Raw genomic sequence first — 13,408 nt, forward strand, 5'->3', positions numbered from 1 at the left:
AATTTAAGATTTATTTAAAAAGAAAAAAAAAGATACTTTGGTTAAAAGATCATTATACATATAGATATGAATAAAGTTCTTAGGTCAGTTTCATAGCAGAAATGGTGAGCTGCTGATTTGCAAAAAGTCCTTCCAGAATCAGTTTAATAGGTTATAGTCCAATAGCCAGTCCATGTACAGAGTTTGTTCAAATTCTTCCATAAGAATTTTCCGGGGCAGTCCAGGGTACCTGGAGATCTCAGTCTTGCGGCTTGAACTTCCTCTGACAAAGTTTAAGCAGATCTGAGATGAAAAGTATCAGGCCCTAGAGTCCTTTTATAGTTTGCTAGCAGGCTATGACACAGCAGGCGTTCCTTGGGTGAAGAATAGGTAATATACATTGTTGCTTTGAAGTAAATCTCTATTTCCTAGGCACACACTGGTAACTAGCTGCATTCATTAGTATAAGGTAATTAACCATTCAAGTAGTTGATAGGTAGTTTACTACAAATTTCAAAGAGAAATAAAGGTAATGATATTATTACACCCCAAGTTTCATCTAAATGTTTTCATATAAATGTTAATATTTCTTTTTCATCCCTGAATCAATAGAATATAATAACAGACAGGAACAGACATTTAGTATCCACAAGCTAATCTGGGCACATTTTAAACATCTAACAAGGTCTAGGTAAACAAAGACAAATACACTCAGTATCTTCTTCTAATTCTCTAACAATACAGGTTTACATTTCAAAGAATTTAGTCTACTTTAACATGGCTTTGAAAACTATCTACAAGGAATGGCCCTGTTTACCATTTCAATACTTGTCTAATATGTCTTTAAGGTTGATTTTGGGTCACTTAGCCTTCTGATTGCTTAACCCTCACTGGCTCAGTGTCACAGTAGCATACTATAAGGTATCTTTATGTATCAGTTTTCTTAAATATATCATATTCCAAACTGTTGGGCCAGAATCAAGGATTTATGTAATCTGGATGGACCCCCTAAAAATTTTTACATGGAGCTGCAGACCCCTTTGGAAATCTTAGTCATAGTTTGCAGACCCACAGGTTGAAAACGACTGTTCTATGGTAATGACAACCTTTCACGAATCCCTTAGATATAATCTTCAGACCCCATGGGGTCCGCGGACCACAGACTGAAAACCACAGCCCTAGCACATCAGGTACTTCATTCAAAGATAGACCATTATCTAACTTTCCACACACCTTTCAAAACCTTCCATTTTCTGTTGGTTTCACACACACACTGATACAAATAAAATACATTATGTCTCTTTATCATAATTTGATGTCGTTTTGCAAAAGGTGGGAAACAAATTGTGTTCCCTTCTTTGCAATACTTTCCCGTGTATGGTGGCAAACAAATAACAACAAAAAACCCAACATCAAAAGCTTAGGACAGTTTAAATTAGACAAAGAAAACTTCAAGCTCTCTAGGAGCCTCAGTATCTTATTGAGTTGGGTTCCAATATGTGCCAAGATATTCACCTTAACAGGAATATGGCCTGTGTACTTCATCTCAATCCAGAAAGCCATCCAAGAGTTAGCAGAACCATATCTTAAAGGAACTTAATCCTAGTAACATAAAGTAGTGTAGGTCTTTACGATATACTGTATAGGAGCTATTGGGTGGACTCAAACACAGTAGTGTCTAGCAGAGACAGTGAATAGCATTGGGAGGACATCTTCTCAGCGTTCTTGTTTCTCCCAGCATAGGTAGGGGAGGAGAAAGGCAAAGGCATGCTGCCATTGTTCCCTATTTTATATCCTCAGTCCATGTGTCTAGAAGACACTTATCCAGACACGTCCTGGTGGGCTTTGCTGAGTCACTGGGTTGAGCAATCTCCCTGGTGTGGCCTTGTGCAACTGAGTCATAGAGTTGAGCTGTCCCCATTGTGTGGTGCTTGGCCAACTGTCATTGAATTGTAAATCCCTTGATTATAAGTCCCCAGCTGATTAATGGTCATTGAACACCCTCCTGGGTTGGAGTCCTTTGTATGTCACTAGCAAATTTACAGTATATTTCAGTAACCATACAACAAAATCTCATAACTTCATACATACTGATGATATACATATTTGGACAGAACAAGGGGTTTCAGCAGATCATGACCTTTCATATGATATCTTATATGGCATGCTTTATATGAACTATCACAACCACATATGAATGATAAATATGGGAGTTTCAGGGTGCTATTATGAGGTACAGTGTGTCACAACCATATTCTGTTTACATAAGCAGGCACAAATATACTCTTTGTAAAGCTTGGATTAACAAATGAAAACTTGCATGTTATTAACATATACATATACAATGAAGAGAAGTACTTAGTCTAACTATTCTGTGTTTGTACAGTGTCTAGCACAATGGGGCTGCATTCTTGGCTGGCCCTTAGGCACTACCATAATACATGTAGTTATTATTAATAATACTAATAATTGCATTGTTTTTAGGTAACAAGAAGAAGCTACACATTTCAGAATTACAATGGGGAAAAAAAATACACCTTGCAAATCAGAGCAAAAGGAGATACTTGTCGGATAAGTGAGAATTGGGGGGAATGGAGTGAGCCCATTGAGTTTGGTAAGGATGTTGAGTATTTTATTTAATTTTCCCTCGGTAATTACCTGTTTCACTTACTGTCTGACCTTCACAGACACAAACAAATCTTAATTAGATTCAAATATTTTATTCCTACCTGCTCAGAAGAAAGTGAGGGAGATTACCATATACCTTTTAATATTTGGGAAGCACTCAGATACTGTGGTAATGAATGCCAGAAAGAGTTAAGACTGAAACAGCAATAAGTGCTCAGCTACCCTGGGGATGAGTGTGGCATATCATAAACACATGTTCCATTGCCACCAGCTCATTGTTGTCATCTCTTCTTCCACCACCATGTCCTCTCCTCCTCATCCTCATTCTCTGTATCCTCATCCCTGTCCTCCTCCTCTTTTGTCGTCTGATGGAGTCCTCAGAAACTCCTGGGCTCCATATGTTGGATCATATTAAAGAAGTTCTGTATTAAAATCACAAATGAGTTTGATTCCCCAGAGTTTAAATTCCAGGGTATTACTAATTAAGAGGTCTCTTGGTTTTTGGGACTGTTTCTCTCCCTCTATGTGTGAAACTTGCAAGCTGCTAATTGTGTTAGTACATCCTAAAACAGAGTCTGTTATCAGAGCAATTCTTTGTAACAACTACTACTCACACAGAGAGAGACTCAAAGCAATACTCTGTAACAACAGAAACAGCACCCAGAGACTCCCCACCCTTTTGTTGTATTCATCTCGCTTTGTTAACAATTGTGATTAAAATAGAGATAGAGGATGTATGTGGATGATGCTTGGTGTGGATAATAACTGAATGATCAGGGAGGTGCCAGCCTAAGAATCCAGTGTCCATTGGCTGAAGAAGGCATCAAGTGGAAATAACCAGAGGACCCCCGGAGGGCAGACTGGAATCCACCCAACAGCCTCAAGGATGGGAGAACCAAAGAACAAGATAACATCTGGCAGCACAGAGCCGTCAGGAATGTGCCTTCTGCAGATTGATTCAGCAACAGCATGATGAAGCAATTCCCATAGACTGGCATAGGAAGAAATTCCTATAAAAATGGACTCTAGCAAGTGAGAACTTTGGGGTCTGATTCTGCAAACCGACTTCCAGGAGCATCAGATGAGCATCTGGCAAGGCCCTGCTCACTCCTCATGTCCAGGCCACCTGGCCAGTGGCTTGGCATGAGCAACTCTAAGGCTGGTAACTATGATAACAACCTTGCAGAACCTCTGTGTGTGTGTGTGTGTATGAATGAATGTGTAAATAAATATGAGATTGAATGGAATGTTATAGCTATAACTAACTGCTTACTATGATTCTTTCTGTATTCACAATAAATGTGGCATTTTGCCTTTTCCCCTTTAATAAGATCCTGCTGGTTTTTATTTTACTGGTATAACACATGGCCCTGGCTGATCTATCCTTCTGTTGGATTTATAAATTCTATCTGTTCCTGAATCCTTTACTCAGTAAAGTATCAGGCTGAAAGGTATTTCAGATTACACAAGTAGGCTTGTCATGCTGGCATTCATTGCTATCGGTCATCTAAGCAGCTATTTGACATAGCCATGTGTGCTCATCTTTACTATGCAAAAAATGTATAACCTTTGTAACTGTCTTTCTTTAAGGTAACCCAGATGATACAGTTCTTACAGCTACAATTGTTTTACTCCTCATAGCACTTGGAACAATCCTAGTGGCATTGGTCATATTTTTTCTCTGCAAAAGGTAAAACTTTTTGTGAAACATGGATATACCCCCCCAAAACAACTTTTAAGTGTCTAAATTTTGCCTGATCTTTTTTTTGCAGGGTGATATTTATAAAGGGATTGCAATATATTAGGGGGAACTGGTACCACCACTATTTATTAAGGTTGCCCGACACTTCCCATTCTAAGACTCCTGTTTTCAGTTGTTTATAACTTTGCCAAGCCGTTTGGACAGAAATTTTCCATGCTGCATCAGGGTGAATTAACTTTCTTTCTTTCTTTCATTCTTTCTTTCTTTCTTTCACGTGAGCCAAAACAGTTCAGTCATCTCAGAGAATTAGGCTAGGAAAAATATGCTGATTTGCATTTGTAAATAAACAAAAACAAAAACAGCGATCTTTTCTTTGGATAGCTCTAATGCTGATGCAGCCATGCTTTGGAGCAGGGACTTGAAATTTGGCAGACTGGTACCCGTTGTGGCTGTTGCTGTGAAAATTGCAAACATTTGGCCTAGTTATAAGCCTTTGAATAACTGAGGTTTGCACATGCTCGGTAGGGCCTTGCTAGAGCTTAACAGCTGAAATCTCTAAAGATTTCACCCTCACCTGCATGCTTGAGTGTCTCACAGCTCCTGATGCTGACCCAACTGCCTATGCACCATCCCCACAGAGTGACTGGAGCATGCTCCAGACCAAGAGTACAGGGGTTCATTCCCTATAATGGCAGCTCCCAGGTGCTCTGAAACGAAGTGGGGCTGAACACCAGAACTGAGATCAGGGAGCCTGTCTCCCCTGTCCTCTCAGTGACACCCTGCTAGCACTCAGGCAACATGGAGAAGGGAGTAGTCTGATTCAAACACAGAGGGATCAAGAACCCAATGTAAGGCATTGCATGAGAAGTCTAGGGGAATAGATCGGGACAAGGAGTGTTGGGGGCAAAAACTGGGCCTAACTGGGCAAGACTAGGTCTGGGAGCCAAAGAGAGAAATGGGGGAAAGATGAAGAGAATGGGTGGGGAGGAAACTGTGATTGGATGAGAAGCTGGGTGAGATTGGGACTGGAAACCAGTGGGATGAGGAGAAAGTGTGGGGAAGGGAGAGAGATCTGACAATGAGCTTGTCTGCAGGAGGAGAACTGGAGCTAACAGGACAATGAAACTGGGACAATCAGCCAGGGGAGATGAGAACACTGAGATTGGATGAGAAGCCACAGGAGAGAGACTGGGAGCAGGGGAGGGAACTGGGATTGGCTGAGCAAGACAACTGGGGACAAGGAACTGAGGCATAAGGGGAGGGAGGACTGGTAATGGCTGCTCAAGGAGGCTGGGAGTTGGAGAGGATGGTGACTAGGTCTTACTGGACAAAGAGGCTGGGATTGGGATCAGATGCCTAAGCAGTGGAGACTGGGACAGGCTAGTGAGGAGAATGGGACTGGTAGCCAGTGGTGGGATAGAGAAAGGACTGGGAGAGGGACAGGTTGGGGGGAATGGGGAAGAAGAGGTAAAGCCTGTGGGGGATGGACAGAAGAGTCTGTGCCCACTAGAGCAGTGTTTCCCAGACTTGGGACACCGCTTGTTCAGGGAAAGCCCTTAGCAGGCCGGGCTGGTTTGTTTACCTGCCGCGTCCACGGGTTCAGCCAATCGTTGTCCCACTGGCTACGGTTCGCTGAGCCCGGCCAATGGGGGCTGCGAGAAGCGGCGGCCAGTGTGTCCCCCGGCAAAATCTGTCAGCAAAATCTGTGAACCACACTGGCAAAGTGTCCCATCTCCCTCTAATGTTGGTCGACAGAGGATAACAACCTACTATTGGTACCAGTTATCTATTAGCTGAAATGGTCTATGTGGTGGAGGTTGAAAGGTTCCAACCCTGCTGATGACCCATGAAGATGTCAATTGATGCCATATGATGGAATTTCTGGGGGGGTTTTCAACAGGCTTTTTAAAAATCATAGGTAATTACACACCAAAAATCCATTAAATCACATTCATGTGCAAAGTCAAGCACTCAGAAGTTAGGAAATGGCAATTTGTACAACCCTGATTTATTGACCTCATGCATGTGCATTATGATACAGTCTTTAATATGACCACATACATACTATTTTTTCCACAGGACCTCTGCCTCATTCAGTGCACAGAATGGTGTGCATTTAATGAACCGCTAGTCAGTATTTTGTTTTATCCTCATTATTCAGTCTGTGGGTCCCAGGCCTTTTTTATTGCACAATATTCTAATCCTGCTGTAAAGACAGAATTACTGATTTTTAAATAGGCTTTTACATGGTGCTCATTACTATAGTACCTTCACTAGAGTGCTTCATAAACATTAATGAATTATTTCATCAATACCCCTGTGAGATGAAAGGGGCTATTTTATTCCCATTTTACAGATGGGAAGAAGAGGCACAGAGAGATTAAGGTCATAACTATCCACTAATTTTGGATGCTCAATCTGAGACAGCTAGGACCTTATTTTTCTGAGTACTCAGAATTATGTAGAACTTCATGTGTTCAAAGTGAAACTTCCATTGACTTCAGTTGCATTTGTCAGTTCTCAGCACTTCTGCAGCTCAGAGCAAGGATTTCAAGTCAGGTACCCTTAAAAAGTGGAACACACAGTTAGTGACCACCTGTGGAAAGTTTGATTTAAGTGAGCACAGAATCTCATAGGAACTCTGGCAGAGGAAGGGATAGAATTCTGTTCTCGAGGGCATCATTCAACTGCCTCAACCTGGAGACCAGCTTTTCTCTTCCTGTGAGCCCTACCTCATTCACTGCACACTTTCCAAATTCTGCAACAAATGAGCCAGGGAACCTACACACAATACACTCATTCACTACACAACCCTGAGCAGGTCCATCCTGTGAATTGAATGAGGCAGGAGTTCTGCAAAATAATATGAGATTATGTAATTAAAGACTATATTGTAATGCATGCACACAAGAGGGCAGAACTAAGATTGCCCAGGCAACCTTAATTCTGGCATTTCCTAACCTTGCACTGCTCAACTTTGTAATCTTAATAATGTTCTTTTATCATAGTTTTTGGTGCAGTTACATACAAAGATTGTCTTTTCTAAAGTTTTGTGTCCCAAAAAGCTTGCAATCTAATTTATATAAGTAAACACCTGGAGTAGTGAAATCAGTGACAAGTCTGTAACTATGCTTTCCTATATATTAAATCCTGTCAAGTAATATTTGTACTGTTTCTTTAACACTGCAGCAGGAAGCCAGGTCAGTGGGACAGAGGTGGAGCAAGGTTTGGGCAAAAGGTTACAAGTGAAACATAAGAACTTTAATAAGGAGCATAATTCTCCACCTGTGTGGTTATTTACACTAATGCAAAATAAATGTAAGTTGCTATCATTCATATTCAATAGCATTTTACATTTACTTTGCAATTATGTAAATGGCATCATAAACTTCAGGGCAATGGAGAATCAGGCCTAAAATGGTTTCCTTATTCTAATCAAGTTCCTTGTTTAGTATTAGAAGACAGTGAATTTCTGTGATTTTTTTTTTTAACCAGTCACAAGGCAAGTAGTAGTAGTAATCAAAATTCTAAACAATTAATTGATGTTACTCCACTCTACGCTAACCAAGCATAAATTTTCAGTTCCTCCACTGAGTCACTGTACCTTGAAAAAGGACAATAAGAAATGTCTCAAACATGTAATAGAAGAGAAAATATTTGTGCATGTCCTATACCCATCTTTTTTTTATTTCACCATTTCTTTTTGTTCCCAAAGATACTGCAGTTTGAAAAAGTTGTTTTCTCCAGTTCCACAGCCAAAAAACAAATTTGATGAACTTTTCCAACTATCTGATAAAAATATACAGGTACATTTTTCTTATGTAAAATTTGTTGATTGTAAGGATCTATCACAGACTGGAAGGTCTGGCACAAAGTCGAGGTTTGCATTTCAATTTACAAATATTAAAACAGTTTGATGTGAATTCTTCTTTGCTGTTGTTCAGTGTTATGTGCTGTTAAACAGTTGTTCCAGCCCACTGGTTCTCCCACTCTAATGCTGAGTGACTATTGATACCGGTCAATTACAGGTATATAGATGTTTGTAATTCTGACCAGTGTCACGTGATTAGGGTCAAAACATAAAGATAATTCTTTTGCCAGCCCTGCTGTGTTGCTTCTTCATACCGTCTTAATATGCTTGAGTAAGGACTGCAGAATTCCCATTCACATTCATTGGAGTTTTGCCTGAGTAAAAACTGTAAGAACCAAAGTGTTTCACCCTTTATCTACAATCTATTTGGGTTAATAGAAAACTAGACAACAGAGAGACATTCACAGACTGAGAATAACTTTATTTTTCTTTACCATGTCTGGGAGAACTGAAAGAGAAGTTCAGTATTCAAATCATCTCCTTTGGTTTTATTCAGTTTGACATGGCTAGTTGACATTTAGCTCTTGACTATCACGTCAATAGTGTTGAAATAAACAAGACTGGCTCTTAGCTGGAAGATATTAATTTATTGTTTTCTGGAAACATCTTTTACATTGCAAAACAATGTAATGTTGATTTTGCCTTTGAGGTATCATAATACTGGTATACCCAATGTTGTTTTCCTCTTAATGATAACTCTCTGATAACCAAGAGGTGGGATTATAAAGAAAAATTAAAGGAAAAAAAGGAAATAATTCCATTAAATACCTTTAACCATTAAATGAATAAACTGAAGTCTCAAGTGGTAAATCTCTAATTAATCTCATGCATGAAACTAAAGGGAGATTTTTTTTTCTTCCCTTCAATAGAGGGAATGTATGGATCTACCACCAACAAAATATGAAACTGAAGAAATAACTACTGTTGAAGAAATTAAATAACTTCTAAAAGCAAAACGAAGTACTTGGATTCCCCAACTCAAACAACTACAAATCCTCATGGCAATTTTGTATGTTTTGCACACTCGTTCCCTTTCTCTTCCCTACAGATACTGCCTAACACTTACATTATAAGACCCTTTTCTTATAACTTTGTCAAATTTGAATCCGTTGGACAGAAGCTTTTCCATGCTGCATGTCTACTTGAGGGTGAATATTCTTGGAGTGTTTAAAAAAAATCCATCTCAGTAATTTGTTAGAACAACTTTAGGGAAAAAAATAAGTTATTTTGCCCATATTAAAAAACCTCTTACAACGTTTTCATTGACAATCTCTAGTGCTTCCCTGCTTTGACACTGGTGGAAATTCAGCAGGGGTGTTGCTGTGATGACACTTAGGACGGAAGAACCCAATGCACAGCTACAGACTAGGGACCGAATGGCTAGGCAGCAGTTCTGCGGAAAAGGACCTAGGGGTGACAGTGGACGAGAAGCTGGATATGAGTCAGCAGTGTGCCCTGGTTGCCAAGAAGGCCAATGGCATTTTGGGATGTATAAGTAGGGGCATAGCGAGCAGATCGAGGGACGTGATTGTTCCCCTCTCTTCGACATTGGTGAGGCCTCATCTGGAGTACTGTGTCCAGTTTTGGGCCCCACACTACAAGAAGGATGTGGATAAATTGGAAAGAGTCCAGCGAAGGGCAACAAAAATGATTAGGGGACTGGAACACATGAGTTATGAGGAGAGGCTGAGGGAGCTGGGATTGTTTAGCCTGCAGAAGAGAAGAATGAGGGGGGATTTGATAGCTGCTTTCAACTACCTGAAAGGGGGTTCCAAAGAGGATGGCTCTAGACTGTTCTCAATGGTAGCAGATGACAGAACGAGGAGTAATGGTCTCAAGTTGCAGTGGGGGAGGTTTAGATTGGATATTAGGAAAAACTTTTTCACTAAGAGGGTGGTGAAACACTGGAATGCGTTACCTAGGGAGGTGGTAGAATCTCCTTCCTTAGAGGTTTTTAAGGTCAGGCTTGACAAAGCCCTGGCTGGGATGATTTAACTGGGAATTGGTCCTGCTTCGAGCAGGGGGTTGGACTAGATGACCTTCTGGAGTCCCTTCCAACCCTGATATTCTATGATTCTATGACAGGAATGTGCTTTATTCATCCTTATGAATATCAGCCCATATTTGGCCAAGTTATTAACCCTTGAAAAATCATGGTTCACACATGCGAAGTAGAGACTTGTTAAAGAGTTTGGCAGCCAAACTTCTTTAGGTTCTCACATCAGACTATGTCTAAATCTTGGTGATTCTTTCTGCATAACATCTCTAAGATACATCTTTTTCTATCCATCCTCACAGCTAAAACTCTAATCCAGGCCCTCATGATCTTACGACTTGATTATTGCACCATCTTTTTCTCTGGCATTAAGAAATGCAACCTTTACCCACTATTATCCATTCAGAATGCTGCTGCAAAGATCATTTACTTAAATCCTACCCCATTTACACTGCTGTTCACTCTTTTAGTTGTCCAATCACTGCTAACCTTTCTGGTGAAAACTGAAACAAAAAAGGCATTTAATACATGAGCCATTGCTGTGTTTTCTGTTATTGTATTTCCCTCCTCATTCAGTAATGGGCCTAGCATAGAATCATAGAATATTAGGGTTGGAAGGGAGTTCAGGAGGTCATCTAGTCCAACCCCCTGCTCAAAGCAGGACCAACACCAACTAAATCATCCCAGCTAAGGCTTTGTCAAGCTGGGCCTTAAAAACCTCTAGGGATGGAGATTCCACCACCTCCCTAGATAACCCATTCCAGTGCTTCACCACCCTCCTAGTGAAATAGTGTTTCCTAATATCTAATCTAGACCTCCCCCACTGCAACTTGAGACCATTGCTTCTTGTTCTGTCATTTGCCACCACTGAGAACAGCCTCTTTGGAACTTTGGAACTTCCCTTCAGATTGAAGGCTCCTATTAAATCCCCCCTCACTCTTCTCTTCTGCAGATTAAATAATCCCAGTTCCCTCAGCCTCTCCTCATAAGTCATACCCCAGCCCCCTAATCATTTTAGTTGCCCTCTGCTGGACTCTCTCCAAGTTGTCCACATCCCTTCCGTAGTGGGGGGACCAAAACTGGACACAATACTCCAGGTGTGGCCTCACCAGTGCCGAATAGAGGGGAATAATCACTTCCCTCGATCTGCTGGCAATGCTTCTACTAATACAGCCCAATATGCCATTGGCCTTCTTGGCAACAAGGGCACACTGCTGACTCATATCCAGCTTCTCCTCCACTGTAATCCCCAGGTCCTTTTCTGCAGAACTGATGCTTAGCCAGGCGGTCCCCAGCCTGTAGCAGTGCATGGGATTCTTCCTTCCTACGTGCAGGAAGGAAGAATCCCTGCACTTGTCCTTGTTGAACCTCATCAGATTTCTTTTGGCCCAATCCTCCAATTTGGCTAGGTCACTGTGGACCCTATCCCTACCCTCCAGCATTATCTACCTTTCCTCACAGCTTAGTGCCATCCGCAAACTTGCTGAGGGTGCAATCCATCCCATCATCCAGATCATTATTAAAGATGTTGAACAAAACCGGCCCCAGGACCGACCCCTGTCCTTGGTCTTTCTCTTGCTTCTAACTTATTTGTAAAATATTTTCTTGTTACACTTTATGTCCCTAGTTAGGCCAAGGAACAAAATGAGATTAAACTTTCTAATTTTGTCTCTATATGCTTGTGTTGGTTTTTTTAAATTGTAACCTTTCCGACAGGTGGAGCTGGCAGCAGCCAGGGCCAGGTTCAATATCTAGGGGTTCCTTTTCAACAATACAACACAGAACCGGCTCAAGTCTCCACTCAATAAATGGGAAAATTACACATCACCCCAGGGCGCCTGAAAGGCAATACTTCCCCACTCGCAAGCATGGAGTCTGAGCACAGAAAAGAAACTTTTAATGAAAGGAGAGAAGTCACTCAACATTAATTAGGGAAAATGCCACAAGCAGGATTCATAAACCTAAAACTGTGAGCAGGACACCCACCCCAGAGTGGGAGGGGCAGTGCCTTCTGCCTCATGTTCTACAACCATAGAATCATAGAATCATAGAATATCAGGGTTGGAAGGGACCCCAGAAGGTCATCTAGTCCAACCCCCTGCTCGAAGCAGGACCAATTCCCAGTTAAATCATCCCAGCCAGGGCTTTAAAAGTAAGTTCCAAAAGTTCCTTTACTGTGCCCACCTCTGCTCCCTCACCATATCCCACTCACAGTAGTTGTCCTTGGTCAGTGAGGACCCAGGGTTCAGAAATATATTTGTGTGAGTCCACCTCCCACCCGGTGAAAAAGACACCTGGCTTGCTCCGCCATCTGAGCACTTGCTCTGGCTGGCCACCCTGCCAACTGCTGCTTCTCGTTGTCTGCAGCCGGCCAACTGCTTACCACTTTTTCCGGCTGACTGCTTGCCACTTTCACTGGCTGCTCCCACCGGCCACCCATCAGTCACCTTCCACTGCCACTTGTCTCTCGACTGTAACCTCTGTAGGTCAGTCTCTTAGTGATTTTTTTAAGCTCTCAGTAGGATGGGCAGAAACACTGCTCTACCACAAGTGATTTCAGCTCTCATTGAGTACTTAACATAACAAAAGGCTCCTAATGATGCCTATTTAGCTTCATCTTTAAACACCGGGGAGGAACAGGGTAAACCAGACCAGGGACCTTTAAGAAAAGTCCACACCTACCATCTGGGATACCTATCCCCATGCCTCTTACTTTCACAAGGCTCTGGCCATCGAGCACCTGGCTTAACGAGGTCCTTTCAGCTGAGGGTGACCCCCTCATTGGGGACAGGTTAAGCACAGTTCTGCTCCCCTTTATTCATACAGCAAAGACAACAATATTGATAACATCATTTCATTCCCCTGCATTCAGTACTAAAGTGATTTGTAACCCAACACCAGCCAAAGTTGATCACTTTGAGCAACACCGCACTATCTGCTTGATATCTAAGCAGAGTAGGTGTGCTCATGCAAATACAATTTGCTCCTGAAGTCTCTCTCTCTCCCAGCTAGCTGTCAGGGGAGAGTTCATTCAGACCTTGCTTACATCATATTCATCCTTTGTAATTAGACCTAGTTTCCACTCTTTGTATCACTCTTTTTCCAGTTTCAGGTCATTGAATATCTCTTGGTTAAGCCTAATAACTAGGTCAACATACAGTATTTATAAATTATTAGAGTGGCTCTACTTCCATCAGCCTTTTCCTATAAGTTTCCTCCTGGCAGCCAGGAG

At 41.5% G+C, this 13,408-nt stretch overlaps 1 protein-coding gene across 3 annotated transcripts in view; it reads left to right on the plus strand.

Moving 5' to 3' along the window:
- Positions 1 to 9,698, plus strand: part of LOC140914908 (granulocyte-macrophage colony-stimulating factor receptor subunit alpha-like) — a 32,398-nt gene extending 22,700 nt beyond the window's left edge. For all 3 annotated transcript variants that reach the window (XM_073353909.1, XM_073353918.1, XM_073353928.1), the window contains 4 exons: positions 2,464 to 2,593; positions 4,198 to 4,297; positions 8,025 to 8,115; positions 9,050 to 9,698. In XM_073353909.1, the coding sequence (XP_073210010.1) occupies positions 2,464 to 2,593; positions 4,198 to 4,297; positions 8,025 to 8,115; positions 9,050 to 9,121 (393 nt within the window). In that variant the 3' untranslated portion in view covers positions 9,122 to 9,698. The remainder of the gene's footprint in view (positions 1 to 2,463; positions 2,594 to 4,197; positions 4,298 to 8,024; positions 8,116 to 9,049) is intronic.
- Positions 9,699 to 13,408: the final 3,710 nt, after the last annotated feature.

This window comes from Lepidochelys kempii, chromosome 1, assembly GCF_965140265.1.
Source record: "Lepidochelys kempii isolate rLepKem1 chromosome 1, rLepKem1.hap2, whole genome shotgun sequence".
Classification (NCBI taxonomy): Eukaryota; Metazoa; Chordata; order Testudines; family Cheloniidae; genus Lepidochelys; species Lepidochelys kempii.